General features: G+C 42.2%; 1 protein-coding gene and 1 long non-coding RNA gene across 3 annotated transcripts in view; one reads left to right on the forward strand and one right to left on the reverse strand.

Annotated features, from left to right (window-relative positions):
- Positions 1–27,404, forward strand: part of LOC137591477 (interleukin-1 receptor accessory protein-like 1) — a 205,861-nt gene that overhangs the window by 159,468 nt on the left and 18,989 nt on the right. For both annotated transcript variants that reach the window (XM_068309503.1, XM_068309504.1), the window contains exon 7: positions 20,642–20,774. In XM_068309503.1, coding sequence (XP_068165604.1) covers positions 20,642–20,774 — 133 coding nt within the window. The remainder of the gene's footprint in view (positions 1–20,641; positions 20,775–27,404) is intronic.
- LOC137591615 (uncharacterized) lies at positions 8,340–12,627 on the reverse strand. Its single transcript, XR_011034672.1, has 3 exons — positions 11,753–12,627; positions 11,258–11,408; positions 8,340–8,713 (listed from the first exon to the last, which is right to left on the reverse strand). It is a non-coding gene; the product is annotated as an uncharacterized lncRNA (long non-coding RNA).

Consider the following 27,404-nt stretch of genomic DNA (forward strand, 5'->3'; position numbering starts at 1 on the left):
TCTAACCTTTCTAAGACGTCTGCCAGCAGCCTTTATTGCCTGTGTAATAGCATGGCAACAACTTAATAGCCAGGTGGCTTGGGTAGCGTTAAGAGAAGGGCGACTGGCTTGTAACATCAGATCCTGTCACACTTTATCCACAGAAATCTTGTCCTCATCTCTGGGATCAGCCTGGGCAGGTTTTTGAACAACCCAACGGAGGTAAGGTAGCCATCGACTGGTTGAGAATTTGAGGGTTTTAAATTGGTGTGGCAGTAGATTATCTGCTGTTTTCCTGGCATCCAGACTGGGGTTAATAGGCTCTTTTCAGCACTACAGCCTAATGTCGGCTATATACCCCATTGTCTCTGGTAGGTGTAATCTGTTTATACTGACTCTCTCGTTCCATGTGAAGAATGGGAGGGAGACAATGCAATGGACATTAATTCTGTTTCTGAGAAGGTCTTATTAGTCTCAGGAGGCTGTTTCCAGAAAATGGCTCCAAATTTATCTTGCTCCAGTTCCTCATGTGAGGGAAATTCTTTACCATGACACAATGAGAGCAGACTTCAATGTTGCATTTTTCTTAAATCGGCCTCTTAAAAGCACAGTCAATTATTTCTCTCTTATTATTAATAAACGCTGGATTTAACCTGCCTATACCTTCCCGCAGCTATCGACTCAGGCAGTGTGCTGCTCCAGCTTTCTGCCCTGAATCTCTTCCTTAATTCCTTTCTGCAACTCTCTGCATTTCTCCGACCAAAAATAGTGGAATCACAGGAAAGTGGCAGGATTGAATCTCAGCTGGCTGATTGGATTGTCCTCTGCTCTATCTCAGGCTGCATTAAGCAGCCAAGGTTTTGGACGTATAAAAAGGTGATGGATGCCTCCTCCTTATGTCTGGACCGCTCCGAGCTGACCTCAGCAGAAGGCAGGAAAGGCAAAATAGCGAGACAGCGACTGTGATTTACTGACCAGGCTGGTGGAAGCAAAAGTGAGGGGGAATGCCATTCAGTTCCTACAGCTGCCAGATGTAGAGGTGTACTTCTGCTTCACTTCCTGTATTTTTGCCTCGATGTTTGCTCCATGGCGTTCTCAGCCTGTGGAAATTACGAAGGCTATTTATCACTCATCGCAAATCACAAGATTTTCTGATTAGCCATCAAACCCAATTCATTCCTCCTCATGATTTCCAGTTTACTCATTCTCTCCTGGCTAATTAGTCTGCCCGGACAGCACGTTATCTGCCTTCTGTGCCACCATTCTTCACTGGCGCCATTCTTATTTTTCTCCAATAAGGTTTTGTCATTACAAGAACATCAAGATCAATTGGTGCAGCCATGGTTTTAGTGCTAAGTGGGTGCATCTGCTACGACCTCGACTTCTAGTTGTCAGAAATAATTAGGTTGGTAGACGGATATTTTTTGTGTGCAAATCAAAAGATAGTGGAGCCCAGAATTCAGTGCCTTTACGCTACATGATGTCTGTTTGACTGAGAAAACTGAAATCATTCAGGGAAATGTCGGAGTTGGAACGACCTGAGGGTGACATCCTCATAGAAAATCACCAGGCAAGGAGAAGCAAGGACGAACACATTTCATGAAGTTTAAGATCATTATTTTGTTGGTTGTCAGTTTTTAAAGGTGAGCATTATGAGACATATCAGGCATTCACATCTTCATAGAGCATAGAGAATCTGTGAGGAATCATAACATCTTTAGATTAGCCACTGACCAATGGAGGATAGATAAAAACAAGGACATTAAGATTATCGTGAGCCGATTAACTCGGCCCTATTTGTCTAAATCTCTAGACAATGATGGAGAGCCATGATGTTGTGTGGTCCAGACCATGTTTCAAACTGCAGCTTTTACATCAGCTGAGTGTAATGCATCATTTTAGCATTAAAAAAAGACTCAAATATACACTGCAGAACCAAGGATTACATCTCCTTTCAGTATGTGCATTCCTCTCACCTAGATTATGCCCCATATGTCATGCTAGCGGCAGCTAACAATGTTTTAAGAATTGGGCATGCACAATTCTGAAAATTCTAATTCCTCATGTTTGGTTCTCGATTTTGGTCTCCTGAGTGTTTCCTGGACTCGTCTGAACCATCCACCACTCCAAACTTTAGCATATTTGCACATAAAGTAGAACAGACATAGTTAAATAACATACAGTTCAAAATACCAGACAGTTTTGGCGTAAGATGCAAAGCAACTGAATTGAATGGCGTGTTATTCATACCTCGTTTGTTTAGACCCGGCTGTTGGAACAATTGGCAGGCTTTGGCAACTGCATCACCTCAAGATTACCAGAGTTAATGAGGAAACACACAGTATTTATGTGGGGGAAGAGAGAGACTGTTTCAATAAAGCAGAATATTATCTCTGTAATGTAAGATTTTATCTGGGAAGGGGGTGGTAGATGCCTCCCATTTATTTAAAGGCGGCGGGAACCCAGCAGGAGAATCATTTGGATTAATCATTTTCTCAGTTGCATAGAAGAGAACCTGAGCATTAGTTTTATGATTTATCATTTCAAAGGCGTAAAATTGTCTGAAATGTCTGACAATATTACAAAACTATTAAATGTCTATTATTATGTCTCAATGGACTTCCTTTAATTTTGTTCTGTCGGGACGCAGGTAATTACTCCCCAGCAAGGTTTAATACACTGACAAGACCAAGAAAAAACAAAAACAAAGGGGATTTCATGCCTGTTTATGAATATAGAATTGCATAAATGAATCATGACTTAATAGAATCTGCCTCTGCTCAACCTTACATGCATCTCTGGCCATCAGGACATTGAAAATCTGTAATAAAATGATAAATAGTCTGAACTTCTAACTCCTGAAAGCGTTTTAACACATTGCTGCAGGCTGATAGTATTTATCGTCTCCAGCATCTCTTGAATTTGTGTTCTGTTGACTCGAGCTGCTTGATAATCTCGGTGGATACTTCATTTGCTAAAAGAAATACATGATCTGGTTTCCAATTTAATAATCCGTTGAAGCTTTCCTTAACGGTCCTTTTGCAAAACAAAAACTAAGGCTGTTGGGTCAGCAGCGATTCACCCAGCAGATAACCGTACCTCCACCAGGACCAGGGGGGAGTATATGGAGGTATATGATATATAAGTCCATTCTTATGCCACTCCTGCCCTAGTTTTACAGCCCCCGACTGTTTAATCAGCTCATATCAGCGTGTCTTTGTGTCCAAGAAAAATATACTGTATGTACACATGTGTGTTTATGGGCATGTCTGTCTGTGTACACTACAGAGGAAAAGGCTTTTCAATTGCCTCTTGCCCCCACCAGGCCACCCCAGCACAGCTGGGGAGGAGGCCAGAGACATTACTCAGCTATTAAACTGTTATTTGCTGGTGTCACCCTCAGCGGGGGCTGTGTTGATGGAGGCGGAAACACCCTCAAGGTCCCTGGCTATAAACATAGGCACACATGCACATACTACAGGATGGGGTGTTGGCAGGCCGGGCTCCTGGCTGCCGCTCTCGGGTTTGATGGGGCATAACGGGGGCCAGAAGGGGAGCAAAAGGGTGAGCCATATCTGGAAAAGAGCTGGGCAGCGGGACACCAGATGATAACAAGACCGGGCCAGTGGGGGGCTGGCGGGGTGGGGGTGGCAGGGCGAGGCCACCTGCCACTCCATTTCACCTGATGAATTGCACTGGTTTCTGTTGCGTGGGGAGGGTCAGCCATAAAATGAGGTTTGTGTTCTTATAGAAAGAATTCCTCAGCTTGGGAAGAAACATTATTTTATGGTACTACTTTAAGCAAAAGCCCAGATGCATTGTGATGTCATCAATGGTTGTTATCTAAAGTCTGCATCTGCTTTTACTGTGTGTAAAATGTACTTGTGGGGATGGGAAAGGTTATGCTATCAACTGTTTGTTCTGATTTAATCTTCCCTTGATGTTTCCACATTTATGCAACCGCGTCACATTATATTTTATTCAACCCTTAAATTCTAACCTCAAACGTCTAAGGTCCAAGTTTAATCATCAGCACACACCTTGATCCAGATGGAACGCCAATTCAGGTTTGACTTGTCAGAATGTGGACCCATAAACGTCGTCCCGTCGCTGCTCTTTATCAAGAGGTGTTTCTTTTACGATAAATTAGCCTTTAATAGTTTACAGTGTTTACGCCAAACAGCATCAATGGGCAAGGCATAACCTATCAGATAAGCGACTCATTTGTTTTAGCAGTCCATTATGCTCCAGCTGTGCCAGCTGATGTTTTAGGAAGCAGGCTCATCCATTTCTTGCTTCATTAGTTCTGTCCCTTGAGGTATGGCACCCTTCTACGCTTCTCTCTTTCCCTCGAACACCGAGACTTCGACCAAAGAATGCCAGACAGGCAGTTTCCTGTGTCCCTCAGGGCCTTTACCTCAGAATAGAAAAATAGAATCCACAGGGGAGAGTGAATTACTGGCTGTGGATGACTGAGACTGAGGGGGGAAAATTAACCTTTTCCCTTATATAGACAGAGCTGGCAAAATCATCACTTTATCAGCACCTTTATAATATTTGATCCCTTAGTAGTCATTAAAAATATTACTTCCCTCCATCAAAACATCCAAATCTTTTAATTTCTGTCATTATTCATTCTATAGTACAAGCCTGACAGGACAGGGCATTCAGTACAATTTAGCTCCACCGGAGGCATATCCAAAGAGCAGAGTTCGCAAACTCCTTCTGTGAAATCAACCCACAAAAGAAAGAAAAAATAGGAGACTCGCCACAGCAGGGAACATCCCATAAGCAGCTGCTGCTTGTTCATACCCATTTGGAAACTTCATTCAAACACACTGTGATTATTTCTATCGGAAAAAAACAAAACCTCAAAAAGTCGAGACTTACGCCTTGTTGACGGGTTGAGATGGCAGACACGTTGCCTTTGATTGTGTCTACCACCCATTGTTTTTATAATTGGCTCCCTTTAATTTAGACAAGTTGCTTGTTGAATGTTTTTGTGGAGTGCCAGAGAGCACCCCACAGTCATAAAGACTCCAACTCGGGCTGAAATGTGAATGCACAAACACACCGTTTGGTATGTTGAAGGGGCTCCTTGTGAAGTCAGTCCAGAGCAGCTGGACCAAAGCCTGAAGGCTGCCGCTATGGGCTCAGTGCTGGAGGCCAGTCATGCTTCGAGCCCCAAGTTTCACTTTATCACCAAACTGCACTCTGACTTGAACACTGTTGCTTCTCCACGCTCCAAAAACCAAAAGTTTTGTGGCGACAGCATCCACCTGCATCTTGCCCAGAGCTTGGCGTACTTCCCAACACGACTGGAAGGGATGTGACCCACCGGTATTGCACTGGGGTTGTCCGTGAGTGCATTGGTGGATCATTCCCAAACCACTAGTCAGGATTAATGTTGTTTTATTATGCAACTACTTCACTTCTGTAATAAACGCACCCGGGAACGATTAGCTGAGCATTTAGAGGCGCACGGAGGCCAACTAATTTCCTAGCGCGCAGGGCGACCGCTGCATCACATTCTGTCCACCGAAAGGACACACCGCAGCATACTCTATCATGTGTTGTCCACTGGAAGGGCACCCTAAAGGGTACTTCGTCACATTTTGTCCACTGCAAGTGTGCCCCAGAGGGCACTTTATCACTTTTGTCCACAAGAGGGTCACCCTAGATTGCGCATTAGCATGTTTCCTCCACTAGAGTCACTCTAGCGAGCACTTTATCATGTTTATCTCAAATGGAGGCATCCAAGAGAGCACTGCAGTGTGTTGGGTTTTAGGTGGAAGACTATCTACCAGTTCCTCTAAAATGATGTGAAAACTTATTTTCATCTTGGCAATTGTGCTTATCGTAACTGACGATTTGCTGCAGTGCCGTTTTTGCAGGATCAGCCAACATAACCCCTTGTTTTTGTAATATTTGAGTGTGAATAGAGAGAACACGTATACGATCCGCTTAAAGCTGTCATGTTTGGAGTCTTTGCCGTTCAGCCTGATTCTCTGCACTCACTCAGAGTAGCTCCAACTCAGGATCAGAACCCAAAGCCGCCGTTGATGGAAACACCCCAATGCTATGAGCTGTGGCTCCTCTTCCTCCCACGTTCACTCCCTCTAGTCTTGGCATAGCTCCTGCGCAATATTCTTGCATCTTTTGTTTCTTAGCAGTCATCCGCCACCTTTCCTTCGTAATAACAGGCAGGTTCTTTTTCTTTCTTGTGGTAAAAACTGGAATCTTGTTGCTGCTGGTCTAATGAGACCCGAGGAGTGTGCTGCGATGGAAACAGCAATCAGATGGGAAAGTGTTGCACATGTGCTCTGCACCCTGCGTTCCTTCACATCTTTGCACGTGGCTAATCATTCGCCACACCCTGTCTTTGATTTGTTTTGAATGCAGCAAACTTTGTTTCAAGGGCTCTGCAGGATACAATACTCAGTAATTAAGCTCCAGCATGCTTCTCTGTCTGACATTATTGACTTTCATACCGAATGGTGTTACAGCAAGTCAGCACGTCTTGAATATTATTTCAGAAACACTCACACCTGGTTACCGTTCTGTTCATCTGCAGCTTTTTTGAGCCTCTATCGAGCGTGAAGTTTCTAATTAGCTATAAGTTATGTTCTCAATGCTTCTCTCCTGTCATTCAGGGTCAGTCACCTCTTTATCTTTTCAAAACTAAACAGCAGATCGAGCCTGTGGGAATGGACAGAGGCAGTGTGTGGATGTGACAGTATGTGCATAGAGTACATGCATGTATCGCATACTGCCAGGAAATGCTTTGGTGCACATGTGTCCGAAGGGGATTCATGTCATGCACTGAGCATGGTGGCCTAGGAACAGAACGGAAAGGCCATGTTTTGATTGCAGCACCCAAGGTCAGAGATCCACCAAGCACGAGTGGCCTTAAGGACAAAACTTAGCCCCATTGTTGACCTTTGTCAACGAGGAACACGAATGTGGAAGCAACCGCAGCGCTATCATGCCGCATTACCCAACAAATATACAGTGACACATTTTCCTTTCTTCCTATGGCTCTCTGAGTTTGAATCACCACCCAGCTAATATAGGAGTGAGGGCGGGGAGTTATAAAAAGAAAAAGAAAAACACAAGCAAGACGTAGCCTGTCAAATTAAAGCAGCCAGCAGCAAATTGCACATCTAGGCTAATAAAAGCAACGGAGAAATTGCTGCCAGCAGATTTCCTCCAAATCTCCCCAGTAATTCCCCATGAGCTCCGGCATTACCGCCTCTCTACCCAGTCTCAGATTAACCCCCCAACCAACAACCATCCAACCCCACCTCTGGCCTCCCAGCAATGCTGAAGGCTTCTTCACGCCATGTTATCATCCTGATATCAGCGCTTGCATCATGTCTTCTAGCTAGCAGTGTTAAAAGGTCACCAGCAGCAATCTAACGGTCCAGATGTTTGTGTGTTTTTTGTGTGTTTTTTAGTCTCATCAATAATTCAATTTCAAAAGATCAATGCTCGTACGTCTAAACACAGCATGTTGTTTTGCCTTGGAATGCTCTTAAACATATTGCTAATAATTTGACTAATCACTGTGAAAATTAAATTACATTTCAGAAAAAAATTTTAAAAGCCAGAGATTCACTGTTATGCTTTCGTCCATGTTCTATCAAGCGCTGAAGCAACAACCTTTCAGTTGCAAAGATAAAACAAGAAACTTGAGAACGTCACCTTTAAACTTGAAGTTGGGAATAGCATTCTGATATTTTCAAGACTTAACCAAAGTCTACAGATTTAAAAATAATCACCAGTTGAAGGCCTGAAGAGGTGACCATGTATCCGGCTTAGTTTCCAAAAGTTCCCATAGTTCAGACCCACTTAGTTTCCCTCCTGACTCCACCTCATCTCTGTCCTCACTCCACTTCCTAAACCTCTGGGTCAACCGCCCATGCTGCGCTTGAACTCTGGCAGAATTTGACCTTGACCCGATCTCCAGCCGTGTGTCTAACCAATCGTCATTCTGGACAAGATCCTTTCTGTTGGTGCCCGACGATTCCACACAAGTTCTCTTAGTTTAAACTTGCAGGGCATAGATACACTCAGCAGAGGTCTACCGACAGTCTGCATGTCAATGCTTTTTGCACAGCAGCTAAAAAAAACAAAAAAGATTTTTATCCCGACTGGTTTAGGAAATCGAATTTGTTATGTATTAATCTGTCCTCTATTTACTTTAGATTTCTGTTCATGAAATTTCAAAAGTCTTTATTTATAAGAATAAAAAAAGAATGAAAAGACCTGAGAATTTAATGTCCTGGTGCATCAGCAAGTCAACAATACCACATGTATACTCATATAATAATATGCAATTCAAATTTATATTGTCTATATTTACTCACGTGGGTTATTTATTTCATGCCTTAACTATTAGACTTTAAAAATTGAAGTGCCCAACAGCACCTAGAAGATAAAGATAAAAAAATAATAGCCAGATAATTGAATGTTACAAGCATTTCATAATTTAACTTTCAACAATTCCAGTGCGTCAGAATATCTTGATTCCTTGGTGGAGAATAAAAGGTTGCGTTTAACAGGCCCACGTAATTGTCGGGTTGTATGGAGTATAAAGTGCATTTAAGCTGCTGAAGGCCTGACAGAGGAACGTGTCCAAAGTTCCACCTGACTGATGACGGAATCAGGAGTTTACGCCGTCTGACAGCAGCCGGTTGGATGCGTCATCCTCTGGAAAAATGGAGTTATTTACCTGCAGAGAGAGAGAGACTCAGGTTAAAGGAGGGGACACCGGCCAGCCGAAGGGAAGGAGAAAGAGTGGGTAGCGTAATTTTGAACAGTGCATGCTGGGAACTCATTAGTATGCTCCTCTTGTAAACTCCCACTCCCCTGTGCTGCATGTACAAACACACACACACAGTCAGGAAAAGACAAATAACCTGCTAATGTAATCATGCTAATGCTGTATCTTTCTCATTCTGCTACCGAATCAGCATTTTTCAGTCCACTCACCAACACGTGTGTGATACTCGTGAACACTGACCCCAGTTATTCCCACGTAAATCGTGTTTACGTGCTTTTCACGTATTTTTAGAGCTGAATATGGAATGTGATCATCTCCCTATCCTGAGCGTCCTGATAACAAACGGGCAGCTCGTAGTCCGACCGTTAACACCCACTGCTATAATGAGTCTCTGCTAGGGATCATCATAGCAAGGCCATCCTGATACAAATCAATAACTCACTGAGTGATAGTTGAACGGATTATCACTGGTTATTTGTTTGTGTATTTATTAATTTTTTTGCATTCCAGTCAAACAAATGGAAATCAGATGTCACATGTGTTGTGTCGTATCGCCAAAGCGTCCACTTATGATTGGATCACCCAGTATGGAAACCTTTTCACTCTTAAACTGGATTTTATCTTGGAAAATTTCACATCCTTGGCAAATGCTTTTCCTTTTACTAAATATTTTGAATCCCACAATCCAGAAACTATACTTCACACATATTTCCTGTCATCTCATGACCTCAGAGCCTCATTTGAACTGATTACGCCTTCTCCCACAGAGCATCTGATGCCTTGAAATATTTCAGATTTTATTGGAAATCATGCTGATACGGCATCTGCGTTATTTCGTGGATTATCACCGAGCGCCGATCGCACAGCAGATTTGGAGCCAAATAATCCCAAAAGCCCCTAATGTGCCTGCTGGTTTACAGATTAGAACAGATGCCTGTCATTCTGTTTCGGCGGCGAAACGCGTTGGCTGCACGGTGATGAAGGGTTATTGGTGATGAGCGTGGCACACGTCAACGTGGCGGTGGTTAAAAGACGGGTCTTTAACTTGCTGCTACTTAGAGGAATGAAATATACTGGCGACACTGTTGCATTCAGCCTACGTTGCATGATTGACAGATCAGCACACGTCGTGATCTCCCCCCTCCTTTATGATGTTTTCAGGCATTAGGTCATAATTTACCCTGCCTCCAGTTACGTCCCCTTCGCCCTCCTTCCTATCTTTTGATAGCATTGCTTGTAATTTATTGTATTGTTTTTAATTAAATGGATGGCAATGGGGTTTAAGTGCCCAGCAGTTTTCGAGATGTGCCATTTATTGTCTCGATTCTAAATTCAGCACACAGCAGAACTGTGAAGCTAAATAGCTACCAAACCAATGCTCTGCATGTTGTGAGGGATTGTACAGTCGGACAGAAGTCACCTTTGGAGGAGAATAATGAAGCAACAGTGCAGCTGTAGTGAGAGCAAACTTCACAGACATCAGGACAGCGCAGATTGGCGGCTCCAGCAGTCTGGCTTTTGTATTCTCAAACCGGCATAGAGGATCAGAGAGGAACCAGCCTCGGATTAGAGAGATGCCACTCTGATAAAGAAGAGCTTTAAATTAAATGGAGTCACAGCAGGCCACAGCGCAGCGCTGCTTCCTTTAGTAAAAGCCAAACCGCGTTTCTGCAAATAGCAACTCATGAAACAATATTACAGGAAATTACGGTTGAATTATCTCTTACAATTGTGGGGGAAAAAGGCACCATATCTAATTGCTTTACTCTACTCCTTGTGGATGTACCTTGCAAGAGTGTGATCAGACCACCAGAGTGCTTAATAAGGAAAATATAATGCAGCGAGGAGTCGTGGGCGGGAACGAGCAAATCAATTCGATTATCCTCAGTCCAAGCTGAGATGTATGTCGAAATAATCAGAGGGTGAGCTATGGACTCCCAGGGTTTATTCTCTCTGACTAGCATTAAATGTGATTTCCCCATATATCAGGTCATTGGGGAGTTTGTCTCAAAGGTTATTCGCTCTAGGTAGTCGATCAGAAGACTTTGGTTTTATTCTGGCGATCTGACATTCAACATCCACGGCCTGGCGACGACCTCCCTGACCTTCCAACATGAAATGCTTTATTTTGCAAATACATCGTTGAGCCACTCATGTCAGCTCCCCGAGGAGAATGTTTGTCTCCTTATTCCGAACCAATCGTTCTTATCATGGTGACATTTTGATGTCCCCAGACACACAGTACAATGCTATGGTAATTTATCCACACAGATAGATTGAGGGAATTAATTTGACATTGTTGGCAGAGTTGAAACAAGACATTCTGCAAATCCAGAATGCAAATTCACATATCTGTGCACTGGAATGCCACAAATTTACTAATACACACACACACACACGCTAACAGAAGCAGAGATCACACACTGTTTTTCTGTGAACATGACGGACAGGGAGGAAGCAGCAGGACGCTGTGTAGATGGCGCTCGCTCTCACCGGAGCTTTAACCTTTCCCTCGACGTCTCTCCTGCAGAGTGTCTCTTTTTCCTCCGGGCTTCTCTGTCACACAGTCCCATTGTTTGTCCTCCGCCATGATTCGGCACTCATTATAGAAACCTGTTTATGCACAACCCTCTCCAAAGACACGCTGCGAGGCAGGAGCGATGGAAGAATGGCGAGGTAGAAGACAAAGAGGGGATGAGCAGGACAAGTCGAGATAAAAGGGAAGAAGAATGAACAATGAAAAGAGAGCGAATTGTCAGCTGATGTACCGCTATTGATGCTTGACAATGAGTAAACCACTTACAATTAGCATCTATACCTATAAATAACACTTTATGTTTTAAACAGGATTAATCAGTAAGCATGTAGAATGGAACATCTCTCTGTGCAGCGAGCCAGCCATCACTAAAATACTACATGGCTTCCTATGGGAAAACATCAGTACTGTGTGTTTGCATTCACACAGGTCAGAAGTCTGATAGAACTCACCAGTCGACCTTGACTTTATCACTTTAAAATAAGTTGGTTTGAGGCGCTTCTTCCCATTGCCTCGTATTGACATGCTTGTTGGAAACGGATTAAAGCCCGGCGTTTTCGATCAAGATGCATGAGGACACCTTCTATGTTTGAGGGAAGTGTCAAAACACCAGTATTTGACAGCCTGTGAATGAGACCGGGCAGAAATATGACCTCAATGAGACCCAAGAATAAAAACAAGTAGCCTAAAAAGGCTTAAAAGCATCCATAAAGTCATGAGTGAATGCAGTTGGGGATATTTATCTGTTTAGGCTTAACAAGCTGCATATTTCACATCAAAAGTAATCAGATGATTCTTTGCAAACACTGAAAATGTTTGAATCAATAATTATAATTCGGACTTGCAGCTGCATACTCCTTCCAAAAATATGGATGAAACACGTTATAGATTTTGAGTTCTCTGGAAATTCTAACTTCAAAGGCTTAATGGAAAAAAAATTGAATTTCACTACTTCCAACACATCGGAAGCAGATGATATAATTCCAAGAAACCCCCGGAAAAAAAAAAATGTGTTCCTGCATCTCATCTGATCATGTCTCTTTGAAAATAAAAAAAAAAAGTCAGTACATTTCTTCGTATTGCTGGAATGCCACAGTCACACCATGGAAACCCAGTTCTCCCTCCCTCCTCCAGCTAGATTTGAGACGATAAGTTACAGCAGCTTTCCCTCCTGCTTTTTAAGATCCGCTCCGCTCATTCACTTCACGTCGCGGCCTCAGTTGAGTTTCCTCACTTCCTTGTTCATTCGGCTCACATGCGTTGCAGATATCCAACACAGGGGAAACTGCTGAAACGCTGGGAAAAGCACCTACAGTCCAATCGCTCTGCTGTGTCCTGTTTTCATTACAGATACTCCCAGGGAGGGGTTATGGATATAGCAGCACCACTTGCTCTCTGCTCACTCCCACTCTGTGTCATTCTTTCTCTCGCTCACTGAGCACAGTAAGCTGTCTGATCTTGGCTGGTGGGTTTGCTCTACTAGACCGTTTAGGGACTAGAATGTGCTCACTGATGGCTTAGGAGACAAAGGCCACACTTCTGCAATACGGTTGATCCAATCGGTGCTTTGGTAAGCTTCTGGACATGTAACATATAACAGATGATGGCCAGAGATGTATGGTAACTCCACCAGTGCGTTCTTGGACATTTTGGGGTTGAAACGCCTACATTCATGATACCATCCAGCACAGAAGCTTTGGTTCTCTTGAAAAGAAGTAGAGCAAGAAACGCTTCTGGTGATAACCCTATCTGGGCTGGGGATCAATGTTTCTGACCTTAGTAGCCACTACAGAGAGGACAGAGGTGAAGAAACTAGAGGATGAATAAAGTTAGCTTGAGAACACCAACATAAGATTGAGACACCAATCATGAATCGCACCCTTTCTAATCAGAGTTCATCTCAGGACCTCGATTGCATCTTTTCTCATCTTTCTCCTCAATACTTGTCATTTCTCTATCTAACAGATTGTGGTGCCAGACAAATTTTTGTTCCTGATGACCATCGATCAGAGCATTCTCAGAAAGAAGCTGCTTAGTCTCACCCCAGCATGTGAAACCCTTTATATGCAGTGTCAGAAATTTAAGTGATTTTTTGATTTATATTCAAGAAGTGACTCACTTCACTGGTTGTGCATTGACCTGTTTAAGTGCATGTAAGTGTGAGCAACACAATTTTGCACTGCTGTAATTTGTCACGAAAGAGCCAGACTGAGGTTGGAAATAGCATTTGATTGTCTCAGCAGCTCCTGAGAATCGACCATGCAACTGCCATGAGTCATAACATTCATCATCATTTCTGAGGAGAGTACCTTTATTTTAGAGACTTGAGTTTAGTTTGCAGTCATGTAACACACTGGAGGAAAGAACAGGGAGGCTGGAGGCTTGAGAATGTGTCAGGCCTCTTGGACAATAGTTGAAAAAGAACTCATTTGAAGCAACGTTGAAATGACCTTAAGCTGAGCTTCGAACCGCAGGGAGTTTTCACAGGGAAATGGGACCGTTGGGAGTTTGAGAAAACACAATAGGTGACCCAGCAAGACACCATGGAGAATGCTGTTTCCTACTATCAGACCCCGTCCACACAATGCCGGAACTTTTTGAAAAAGCAAATTTTTTCTTGCGTTTACGCCTTCCGTCCACACGACAACGCAGATATCCGTAACGAAAACGCAACTTTTTGAAAACGCTGGCCTAGGTGGATTTTTTTTAAAACGCTGGGTCTGCGTTGTCGTGTGGACGGTATATCCGCAACTTTTTAAAAACGATGACGTCTTGCCTGTGACGACATATTTCTGGACCCATGTGTACAAACATGATGGATGTACGAACCTTGTCGATGGCAGCATTCTTGCATGTGTTTTGTGACAAAAAAACATGGAGGATTCCTATTGGATAAAATTTGACTCAATACTGCCACTACATGGTTTGGCGTGCTTATAGCCGTCTTCAAAAACGCACTGATGTGTTTACGTGTGGACAGAGATTTTTGTGAAAACGCTGTCGTGTGGACGCGAATCGTTTTCGACGTGTTTTCAAAAAGTTGTGTTTTCAAAAAAATCCGTCATCATGTGGACGGGGCCTCAGTCTCACTCTTTCTCTCATTATGTATGTATCTCCTCAAGCTCTCTGGTCCACCATTATGGCGCCACTTATAGGTTCTCCACAAGACTTTTTCATTCTGCAAAAAGTCGCATCGACCATCGGGAACACTGGGAGACTTTGTCCAACTGAATGAATATTTGCATAGTTCTAAGATCCCCCTGGATCTGGAAATCAATGAATGCTGAAGAGGAATGGCAGGAAACATCACTGTGGGTAACATCAGTAACAAGATGCTTGAGACGCCTGACCAGTAAGTGTTTAGGAAATGGCAACTGTTGCAGAACAACAACCAAGAAAGCCACAATAGTACAGAGGGATACTGTTGCTATTGCCAACCTCATCTTCTTCTTTTTCTAATTGCAGTACAACCATGTTTCCTCCATTCAACGTGGCATTTGTCTAATGCTTTGTGAAGTACCCTTTAAGTGTTTCATTAATGTCTAATTAGCTTTTCATTAGGAGAACTCAACTGTGACTTCTCCACGCAAGATTATAAACAGCACAAGCTTTAACATTGATTCTTCGCTGGATCAGGCGGCAATAATAGGGACTGCTTTTGTGCTAAAGAACATTGTATTATGAGAACATCAATGCAAAGAGTGGGTGTTGATCTTTGCAAATGTCATGCTCTGTTCCACAAGGCCCAAATTGGACTTGCTATACACCCAACCCCTTGCCTGCTGGTTTCTCCTGCTCTCTAATATTCAGCAGTTCTACCTTGTAATTTTCAGAGACAGCATGTCCTCTGCCAAAATAACACAGAGCATAGAAAATGAGTAATTTCATATCACATAACTGATATGATTGCCACATTGAAAGCAGGCTTTTAAGAAATACCTTTTACCTGTATTCACGAAGAGGAGCGGTAGCATTAGGTTCTCTGCTTATGGATAATGAGGTGCAATGCCAAGTACGAATAACAAGAGATTGACCATATGCAAGGGGGATGTAGCTAAATGGCTCCTGAACAAAGCAGTCAATGGCTGTCTTAAAGTGGGTGATTGGAGCAGATGTAATGAACAAAACAAAGAGAATTTTGAACAGAGAGGCATCTGGCCAATGCAATTGGGTTGCAGGCCACTGCAATTACATGGCTCCATCAGTTGTGTAACCCCTCAGTGTCTGGTCTAGATAATACCAGCAATACTGCCACTCATTCAGAGCTTGTAAAATAGTTTCAGGCATTGCTTCATGTGGCCAGGTACCCCTTGACATATTCACCACTGACAAATCATATTAGTGTCCGATTCATGGCCTCCTTCCAGATCATTTGTTTGTTATCCTGCTAATCTCAAGGTACAAGGCAGGCATTTTATTTAGAGCCCAGACTGTTGCATTGAAGGAAGCATTGATTAGATAGTGGGGAGAAATAGGAGTTAGCACCAGTGACAGAAGTGTCATTTTGACATTTTGGGAGTCTTAACCTCGTTTGTAGGTATACCCTATGGTGGTTGTGAAGGCTATAGATGAGGATTTATCATTTTCACACTCATCAGACCTTTGCAGTGAGTACCCAAGCCCTACACGGAAGCATCTGTGTGCATCATCCCTCATTTATTATAATGTCTGCAAAGGTCACCTGGCTCCGGGCCACTGTCTTGGCCTCAGTTTTCGCGTGTACATTTTGTGTGACTATTCAAGCAATTTCTTTGGCTGACAAAATCTCAAATCCAATTTCCTGATGTTTTGAAAGTTTTAATTGATTCTCACCATCTTCCTCAGGTGTAAATCCCAATGTCAGTTGTGTGAGCGCTTGTTCTAATCTGTTCAATATGGACTGAAAACTCATAAGTAGACATGCGGGCGATATTGTTTCGTATCTGACTTGCAGTTTTCCATCATTCGCCATGAAAACCATATTGTCTAAAAGCCATTTTGCAGAAAATTTAAACTAAATTGCAGATCATTTAAAAAGTGCCCCGTTCTTTTGCAGCATTAGCTGTCATTAATTTCCAACTCCATCGCTTCCCATCTCACCGACAGCATTAAAAGCAAAACTAGTTGGGCTTTCATTGCTGTTATGATTGCAAGTGCCCTTTTCTAAAAAAAACTCCAAAAAAAAAGAGAAACCTCACAAAGCTTAGTCTCTTCCCTCTGAAGTAATATTCCTGCTTGCTGCAGGGCTCAATTTATTCGAGGATGTTAAAAGCAAAAGAAAGAAAAAGAAAGAATCTGAATAGGAAACACTGGTAGATTAACTCGACGTGGATAGTGCACACTGTGCATAAGGATGTGCTGATCTGTAATCTATGTAATTTCAGCGCAGAAGGGCGATGCAACACTTCATTCACTCGACTGGAATCTGTCGATTCTCTATGAGGAATAGTTTGTTCTCTTTTGAGGACGCCTCTATATCCCATGACTCTATAACCTCTTTCCACTCTGTCAAATCCATAGAAATTCCGCCATGCCTGTTCTCTCTGTCCTTCTCTTCGCCCTATTCCTTGGTTTCCCGCCTCTCAGCTGTGTTTCATAGCTTCCAATCTGACCGCTTAGCCACGGGAGTCTTTGCTGACGTCCCCCTCCTGCAGCCACAGCCACCGAGAAGGATGCTCTAGAGGCGGAGGGAGATAAGAGGGGAGACAATCGCATTAAGAGTCACTTTACCCCCCTGTCCAAGACCAGAGGTTGGGATTTGAATGTTAGAGTCTGTGCTCTTAAATCCATGCATGGCTGTTGGTGCATTTCCCAAACTGAGCATAGAACCTCTGTCCATGCAGGCTTAGGCGCTCCACAGTGAAGCCAGCACAAATTAGCATACCATAATCAATGGTGCAACATGCAGCCATATGTAAGATGTGTCCCTTGATATATATCTTGGAGAGTGACATGGTAGCTGTTGTCAGCGTAGCAGTGGAGCCGTCAGTTCTACAACATAACATGCTGTTTGGATCCATGGGTGAAACCTCTTGACATCAAAGGTGACAGAAAAAAGGATCTATGTTTTCTCTTCCTGTTGTCTTCACCTGTCAAAATTGTGTATTTGGTTTCTCTCTTTTTTATTGTTGTTGTTGTTTTATGTGCATCTTGTGCACACAGGTCCTCCAGCTTTACAGCACCACAGAGACCCCCGGTGGAAGAGGGAGGTATAGCAACATGTGTGTGTCTAGATACGACTAAATATGACTACTAATCTTCATTTCTGCCTTTCCTTTCAGTTTTGGATAAAAAAATTTGTTGAGGAATGAGAGAAAATAAATAAATTCATATCCATCCTTCAGTTTTTTGGTCAGTTTGAATGTTCAAACCCAACAAATTTTCCTTGGTAACGTTTTAGCTATCATCTGAGTATGCCAGACAAACACTAGAGGGCCAAATTAGAGTTGGCCTTGGTAAAATAGAGTCCCTATTATCTTTGAACTAGCAATTGCCCAATTATGCACCGCAGTTATCTCCCATCTCATACTTCTGAGTCCTCGCCACAGGCCCGATGAGAAAGTACTGCTAATGAAGAGATGCTGAATCACCTTTTTGCCTTCCTAGATGCACAACTGGTGTAGCTGCCTTGATCATGGATGTGTAGATCAGAGTCGTATCCAGAGGTTTCATGATATGGTCCCCCACCCCCTGTGAGCCCATTGCAGAACGGGCCAAGCGCTGGATGTGCTGTTGGCTTCAGCATGTGTGTGATAAGAAATGAGATGTCTCTAATCCACAGAAAAAAAAGCCGGTTTAAGGGGGGGTTACCTGTCTCAAGTCACATGGATGTGTTTGAAATGAGCCTTGCAGATACAAGTCCTCCCGCTTATGTAAAGGCAGGAGGTGTGTCTGTTGGTGTTTTCTGTGTGCTTTCCCCTCTGTTCTTATAGTTCTCCTCATACCCAGAAGGCAATCTGAAGATCACAGCACCTCCTGGTGCATGAAAGCTAACTTTTCTGTGTTACTCTTACGAGTTCTCTCTCAGTTTTGAATTTGCATTCTTGAATTTTTGTCAGTGCTTTTGTTTCAACTGTCGACATCAGCTCTTACAGATAGATTTCAAAAAAACTCCCCAAGAAGGAACATTTTCAGACAGTGATGCTGTTTTAAACCTTTCATGCACAAATCTACAGCATATAAATTCAACCGTGACTGCTTTTCATTGATTAAGTGTGAGAGAGTATTTCCATAAAAAAATTAAAGCTGCACTCATCAATAATTTTACTTTAGGAATGTGTCAGAAGTCAGTGTGTACTGTGAATAAGTGTGCCGGTTGTTACCAAGAAAGACTAATCACCAGTCAGATTCACCAGCAGAAGACTTTTTTTAGCACATTTCAGATTCTTGTTTGGGGTTTACAGGCTGCAACTTGACTGTTTCAGTTCATTTTCACTGCTTTCACTGGTTTGGTTTGGGAAAAGAATGGAATTGCAACAAAGTTAAGAACCAGTCAGTGAAGGTAATGTCACGCCTCGCTGTGGAAGAGCCCAAAGAAGAGACATGGTCATCTAGTCAACAGTGGGAAATGTCTGTTTGCACCCATTTTCATAACCGTTGTATTCCCCTCGTCTTGGTTGGCTCTGGGCCCAGGTTGCATGGTTCTCCTCCAAAATAGTGTTGGAAGGATTTGCACATAGAGAAGTAAGCCCTAGCATTAAACAAGAAACAGTAAGAGTCATTCTTGCCTAGTTAGCAACCAGGGTAGCTTTACTGAGTTTGTCTTGAAGGTTGTTCCCAGTACCAAATATTATTAAAACTGTGACAAAGTATTAAGAAGAAGAAGCAGATTATTGCTTAGAAATATGGAACAAAAGGCAGGCTCGTGTCAACATTCTATATCCAGTGAGTGAATAAAAACTATTTTTTCGCATGCCCCCGCAACTCCAGCTGGGGGTACTTTCCTGAGCTTGTTCTGCTGTTCCATTTACTTCAAATTTCCATCTTTTAAAGATATTTATAAAATGAAAACTATTACTATGAAGTTACTTGTACTTGCGCTTTGTCAAAGCTCTTGCACTGAAAAGTGGAATCGCTGTGAGTAATTCGGGTAGCAATCAAGACACCTCACTGCAGCGTTGACCTCTAGGGGCAATGCACAAACACGCTTTCATTTTCACATCACATACACCCTGAAAGCTTTGTGATTAGCATCTGTGTAGTTTGTGGAATAAAGATTGACTCAATCACAGTTGAGTTCAATAGACTCACAAGGGCAAACAGAATCTCACTATCACCACAAGAAAAAGGGTGAGCAAGTAAAATTGAGTCGATAATGTGCAATTTGAATCACTGCTTAGTGTGTATAGAAAAGAACAGTGTGAGTGTAGTGCTTTAAATAGTCCATATGAATTTATTAACAATGCAAATCTTTGCCTGTAAAAGCTTCTTCTTTAAAAATCTAGTGATTGAAATGTTAAATTATGGTCTGACAGTGAAGAGGGCTGCAAAAGAGAGTAAGGGCTTTTATGGAGGTACAGCAGTGCTGGGAGTTACCCTGAAAGAGGGTTCAAGACAGATTTTTAAAGTTTAAGAGACCATCAGAGAATTAAATAAAGGGTCTGGTCTGGTTCAAGATGGTACCTCTGGAGGCCGAATGACTGTTTTAGGAAATAATTAAATCATAGAGGTTTTGAAGAGTATAAATTCTACCGCAGATGGTATTTATTTTTTGGTTGAAGGTTCTGCTGCTTTTCATTAGTCGGATAAGGCCTGTGATCGAGATGATGCAAGTAAGGCCTTTGTCCGTTTTTAAATGTTGCTTCTTTTTATAATGGTAGTTTGATGCTGATATAGAAAGTAAATCAGATTGGAGTGCAACCCACACTGTCCAACATCCACACCGTCAAAGATCATTGCATCATTTGATGAGTTAACGCTTGTTGCGCAGACCAAACAAGCAATAGAGAAAGTAGTAGATGAGGCACACTCGACGCCGGGGAGCAAATGTGATTAAATTGCAGTTTTTTCCCAAGAGCCAATGAGCATTGATGCCGGGAAATACGAGAACGGTGCATCATTTTTCATTAACACCACATCTTCAGAGGTGAGGACGACCCTGGTGTGGGGGTTGGAGAAAACAATGGGTTCGTCATGTGATGCGAGTGTGTGTTGCTGTGTAGAATCCCTTTTGTGGAGATGAATAATAGGCTTAATGTCGGTAGCTTCATTCAGGCGTTTCCCCCTGCTGCTTTTTGATGATGCTGATCAGGTGTTAAAAGAAAGAATAATCTGCAAAGCACCTGTTGTGTAAAATCTGAATGGTTGCGGCATTAGAAAATATAAAAATATCACATGTCCCTTTTTGTCGGTGTCTCCCACAGGAAGTCCCCTCAACCTGACGTGCAGAGCTTTCTTCGGATACAGCGGCGACGTCAGTCCACTCATCTACTGGATGAAAGGGGAGAAGTTCATCGAAGACCTGGACGAGGAGCGGGTTCAGGAGAGTGACATCAAGTAAGATGTTTAACATCACATGATTTTGCCTTTAAATGCTAATTTAATGATCAGTTTGGACTCTATTTACAGCCACTGTGAACATTATGCCAGACTCGGAACAATTTATGAGGCGCTTTTCACGCTAGACAGAACCCTGAGACAAACCAGTAAACACCTATTTAAACCCAGTTACCATGACTATGTGACAACACTTCAACATGCAGCACAATAAAAAGTACTTTTCACTTCCGAGCTATCATTTAAATGATATTCATGAATGTTTTATGCTGCTGTTTAATAATGGAGATAGCTATGCATTCTTCATCGTGTACAATATATAAATGCTCTGTTCGGGCTTTGCTCCATCAGTTATCAGCGATTACTTTGTAGTGAAATATGAGTGGAGGTAATAATAGCAGAGCGGCGTAGCAGATGGAAATTCCAATTGAATGTCCGTGTTAGCCTCCATTTCCATTTGGATGACCTCCATCTGGAGCGAGACATACATGCTGCTTGAAAATGGCGTGACAATGCCAGGTCGTTTCTGCGTTAGAAATGTTTTCCAGGTTTGAGGCGGCGATCTAAAAAAGAAAAAACATAAGATCAATTTACCAGTTGAACAGTCGATGATCGGGAAACACAAGAAAACTATCATTGGAAATTCAGACCAGATTCCAGGCTGCAGGTGTGAAGCTTCTATAAAGAGCACAGCAGTTGAATGGATGACAAATTGATAGATTTTGACAGAGGAGGGGCTCTTTGTTTTGGCTCGCGCCAACCTTGGGCCATATTGGAAGGCGTGGAAAAACAAAGAGTTGCGTTAGTCTGAAAACAATGACATGTGGATCTAATCCAGAATGTTTTATTGATTATGTTAAAATCAATCATAGAGCAGGCGTTGCTTACCTTTGCAAATTGCAGCTGATGGTCTTTTATAGAACTTTTATTTCACCTTTACTTGTCAACACTGTGAGATCTGGTGCTACAGTAGGATGTGTTAACACTGATGGGTGATTGATGGAGTTCACTGGACCCAGAGAAGACAGCTTTATGTGTCCCTAGAATGATATACTCCTTCTTCCCACAGTTAAAAGCATGAGCTGCAGTCTGTATGTGCAGAATCACTTTTTTTTGTCCACATGCATTGCGAAAAATGTCAAATTCGTCTGCGCTCCTTTGAAATCAGATTGACATGAGCAACATTTCCGCGTAATCCTACATCAAATCCGATTCATTTCCATGCAATCCATGTGACTTTATGCTGATATGCACGCTGCAGCAAAAAGAAGGCAACCTTGCAGAAGTGTTCGCCATCCTCCAGAGTAAAATGTCATGCATCATCCATTTACATTTGACTACCGTGAGTTGTTGCACAAATGTAATGATTTTTGTCGGTGCTGGTGCAGATGACCTGCGCAAAAAAAGTATCATCGTGTGCATGCATGCTCTTTAGGAAGACATGCATTTACAGTAGAGCTGGATGCAGGTCACCTTTAATTATGAATGCGAACCATGAAGCAAACATCTTCCCCATACTGCATAAATCATATTGCAGCCATCAGGCTGATGTGAACCAATGAAAACACTCCACGCTCAATGCTACAGTCTGATTCGACTGAATGAAGCATCCTTACGTGTAAAGATTATTAAAATCCGGAGTGTTTTGATGAGCTAGCAAGACTAGAGGAGGTGTGATTTTATCTTCTATCGGCTCACTGACAGCCCGCCTCACCCACAGTTTATTTCTAGGTGATGAACTGCTCTTCAGGAAGTGAAGGTCAATCAAAGCTGGAACAGACACTCATTCTCATCGGTAGAGGGATAATCAATCATTATCAATCATTAATAAAACACTCCACTGGCCATTAATACATAATGTGTGAAGCAGGGGAGATGCCCTGTGAGAGATATGGGATTAGCTCTCTCTGTTTGATTAAAAATAAAACCAAGAAGCAATATTTGTTCCTTACAAATTGATTATGACCAGATTATCAGATGAAGTTGGAGCACAGGGATGTTAAGAGCCTCCTTAAACATAACAAGGACTGGATATTTATATATATATATATGTATATATATATATATATATATATATATATATATATATATATGTTTCAGCAGACATCAAATGGGAAAGGTTTCACTTCAAATTACCATAAAATAACAGGAATGCTCGTATTTGTGAAGCGGTGTGGTCACCATCTCCCACATGGTGTTACCAGAATGTGAGGAACAAATAATCTGACACTGACTTTTACCAGCAGAGAGGAAATGTGGTTTTGTGCCGCTGTCATCACTGGAGTGTTCAAAAAGTAATGTGGAAGAAGGATATTGAATGTAACAACTAAGAGTACTATTCCCTGTCTATTCGGCTATATCAACACAAATATGTATTTGCTATTTGTCCAGTTCTGGATATGATTGTGTTTGGAGTTTTTTAATGGAGCGATATCCTGTCCTAGAAAAAATGTCTAGTAACTGATATCCGCAAATCCCAATAACAACAGCTCTCATGATAACTTCCTGTTGTTTCTGCTTTAAATGCTACTCATCAGTTTTTGAAGCAAAAACGTATCAAAAACATACCACGCTCAAGAAAATTATACCTGCATTTCAATTTACAGACCCAGTTATTTCCTGTAGCCGCTTCATCAGAAAAGGTCGTTGTTGTTTTTTTTGAATGAAATATTGAAAAGCTTTTATTCAGTAGGAAGACGCAGCTGGTATTTCGTCGGAGCTCAAAGTAGTAAATGGGGAGTGGGACAGTCACAAGACTGGTAAAAGAACTAGAAAATAATGAAACAATGACAAAAAATTTGCAGAAAACAGGAAAGTGTGGATTAAATTTCTGTTTTTGAACTATATTTTGCTCAGGTAGAGACATTTTTGCTCAAATGCGCTTATTCAATCACCCTTGCATGCCCGGCTCCACCACCCCACCCCCACCCCCTCTCCATGTATGCCTAGAAAATCCTTGTTGTCGACAAATGCCGTTTAATGAAAAGGTTAACTGTAAGCAGCGTGACAAGGCTGGGATGAGAGTTAGCGGCCCCGTCAGTGACCTGGCATTTCCAGACGTCTCTATTAGCTTTCTAGCACGCTCTGTCCAGCCCTCAGCACCGTTCTCTGTTGTGAAGGACACCGGGCCAATTAGAGCCTACAGGACTTGGGTGGGAGGTGGAGATGGTGGGGGGGGGGCAACTTGGGCAGAGTTGTGTAGGTAAGAAGAAAGAATACTGAGTACCGTCTTAGATGCAGTTAGAAACCTTGCTTTCACATCAGGCGACTAACCAAGAGATCAAAACGGTGACCCTGAGCTACTTTTCAGCATTTGCTTGTGCAGGGGCAAAAGCGATACTGCGGGCGCCCACAGTTGGTGCACATTTGAGTTTTTACAAGTGCATGTTATTGTTTTGTTCCAAGGCGTGATGATGCCTCCCCCATTTGTTTTTATTTATTTTATTTTTTCGTTCCCATTTGAACGCGTGCCGCTACAAACCCCGCTCCCTGACGTCATTCCGCGAGCTTTTAGCTTTGATATGGAAATTAATCACACAGGAGTATTCCCCGAAGGGCCGCCTGTAATACATGAAATGGAGCTTTTGGCACAGTGTTTCACCACTGAGATTCCGAGCTGAGATAAAAATAAATAAATAAAAATTCCGTGGCTGCAGACCAAAACTTCACGGATCCCAGAGGTGAACTGTGGAATACAGACATAAAGGCCGCTCCGCTGAAGTTTAGAGCCAGGAGAAGTTTCGGTCCCTGATGCAGCATTGTTCAGCACCCTTTGCAGCGGCTGCTCAAGTGTAAAATTTCATCTTCTTACTCTAATTAATTCTCTTACACATGTATTCATGGGAAACCGGGAGCTTACAGAGTCCATTGAATGCCCTCACTGCATATTAGAGCTACGAACCAAGAGATGTTAATGCTACAGGACTGCAAACAATCATATAAAACCTGTTCAGTCAGTTTAATGGAGGGAGTTTTTGCATGGAGCTGTACAGGAAGTCTGACTCTCGCGAACTGTGTTAGATTTTGTGCATTGGTTTATTTAAAGATCCTTAAATGAGAAGATTGACACTACTGCAGGTTTGTGGTAAACATTAGGGTAAATTGAGCAGCTGCTTAGTTTGATTAGGTCTTAATAACATTAACATGTAATGCCATTTTAATATTAAGTGTAGTTATGTTGAGCTAAGTCAACACCAATGTCCTATTTCTGTCCCTTTCTCCACTTTATTGGTGTTGTTCACCTCAGCAGTACATTTCATGTACCTGCTGACCTTTACTTTATAAAGCAGACGTCCAGACTTCTGAATTCTTAGCATGTCCTTTTTCCATTTACCCGTTTTCTAGCGGGTCAGGGTCACCGAGCATCGGGGTTAAGCATCTTTTCCAAACTGACTTTGTCAAATGCTTCAAGGTCTTCTTCTCAAGCTAACGCCAGCTATATTACCTTTACTGTTTTCGGAGTTTATTCCTGTCCAGTGCACTGTGTCAGAAAGTTGGGGTTGAATGTAATTTTATCATAATTATAGTTTGTAGAGTTACTGTAGAATGTGATGTGTGGTTCAGTGAAGTCTGTTAGATCCAGTCGACGGTTTGAAGACAATGTGAGAAGTTGAATAAGAAATGAGAAATGAATAATGATGAAGTGTTATGGCCCTCAGCCAAGGAAAAAGAAGTCTTTCATTTCTGCTATAGTTCAGCTAAACCCTGCTCAGATATTCTTGACTTTGCCCAAGTTAGACAACAGCGTTAACACCATGGGATTCACAGTGAAAGAGATCTCTTGCATCTTTGGTTGTTTCTCCATCAGAAAAGTCACAAACTCCAGGATGTTTTTTAAGTTTGCCCCCGAGGTGTGAGCCTGTGTTTTTTCCTTGAGCGCCTCAGTGAGTCATTGTTTTTTGTTTTTTTCCTCCTCTCTGTGTGCGGCGTCAAGGTTCCCGGTGCCTTTTCATCTGCATCCAGCTACACGACACCCCGTTTACCACTGCCCTGGACCTTTATTCACACCACCTGTCAGATGTTTGTGTGGGTGGACTTTGCTCTTTTCCAGGAACACACAGGGCTTCTCTATTGTATGCACAAGCACATAGTCCAGCACACAATAACAACGATGACATCCAGGTGTCAAGATTGATTTTTCTTTCTTGGGTAACACCTACAGTCTACGTGAGTCACACATGGGTGGCACCTCTTTAAAAAGCCATCAGCCTTGATCTATATCCCAACCTTGTGTCTGTGCATGACTGGCAGCGCAATGGAGAAGGATGGGGGACGGAAAAGCTCACAGGAATTAAAAAAGAAAAGGCTACTGACTTCCCCTCTCACATAAGTCTTACCACAGACGTCAGTCTTCGTGCTTTCCCTCAGAAGGTTGGAAAACATGGCTTCATATTTAGATTTTTTTATGAAGCAGCTAGTCCATAGCAACAAAAGCGATCTCTAATGGGTTTCATTGCTCATTTAGCATGCTTAATAAAAGACACATCACTATGATTTTGATATTTTCTGTGTAGGATGGCAGAACTTTAAAAACTAAAGTAAGATATTGCCGTGGTGGTTGTTGCAGTTGGTCTTTATCTCCCCAACTCTCCTTTATCTGCTTTGAGTTTGTTCATTGATCAGCAAGAATTAGTGAGTTTTCGTATTCAGATGCCCCGCGGCAGGTAGCAGATGAATGCCCAAGTGGCCCTTGTACATTTTCAGCCCCACGCATCATTAAACAGGGCTTCTTTCAAGCTGCAATTTTAGCAGCCTGAAAGAGGATTATCCACACACAGATCAGCCCAGCAGGAGAGATTCAGCTCTTTTTTTCTTTTTTTTTTACCATCGTTTTCCTGTTGTTCTCTTGTCAAATGATTTTCTAAAAGATGTTTCATTCAAGTAGGACTGGGATTTCATTTTGTCTGTCTGTCTGTCTATCTATCTATATCTGTCTATCTAGTGTTAGTGGCCACTTCTAACTGCTAATACTGCAAATTAACCAGCATTTGCGTGCTATTATGGTTTACTATAATGGTAAACATCAGCATTTTAATGCTGTATATTAACATGCTAATAATACAATTTAGACCAAAGTACAGTTTAGTGTAGCTTCAGATAGGAACTAGCATGCTTTTACAATCTTTAAAGTTGAAAGTTCTTGCTCTCAAGTCTTAGTTGTTGTTTTTGAGTCACACATCAAACTTCATTCAACACACAGAGTGTTGTTCAGTGTTTCTTTCTACTCCATAGAAAGTTTATTCTGTTTTAACTCCAGCACTGAAACAAACTCACTCTCAGATCAGCTGAATCTCACTTCTTAAAAAGCATTTTTAAAACCTACTGACAAAAGCTACCGTCTGATTCATATGTCAGAAAAGGTTTAACAAACAGCAGCCAAGCTCTTGTCAAGAAGAGTTTTGTGGAAAAACTGCTTGGTTTGTTCAAAAGCGTTTAAGGGATATCTTGACATTTTGAGGGTATGGCTGCCATCTACTCCCGATGGCTTGTTAGGGTTGTCAGCGTATTTCATCGAAGCCGTACTTCCTCCTCATTTAAATGAGGAAGTCGCTGATAATGAAGAGGAGGTCACTAAAATCCATTTTTTGCTAATGAACACAGGGTCCTGCCAAGTAACTAGCGAAGAAAAAA

Source organism: Antennarius striatus, chromosome 24, assembly GCF_040054535.1.
Source record: "Antennarius striatus isolate MH-2024 chromosome 24, ASM4005453v1, whole genome shotgun sequence".
Classification (NCBI taxonomy): Eukaryota; Metazoa; Chordata; class Actinopteri; order Lophiiformes; family Antennariidae; genus Antennarius; species Antennarius striatus.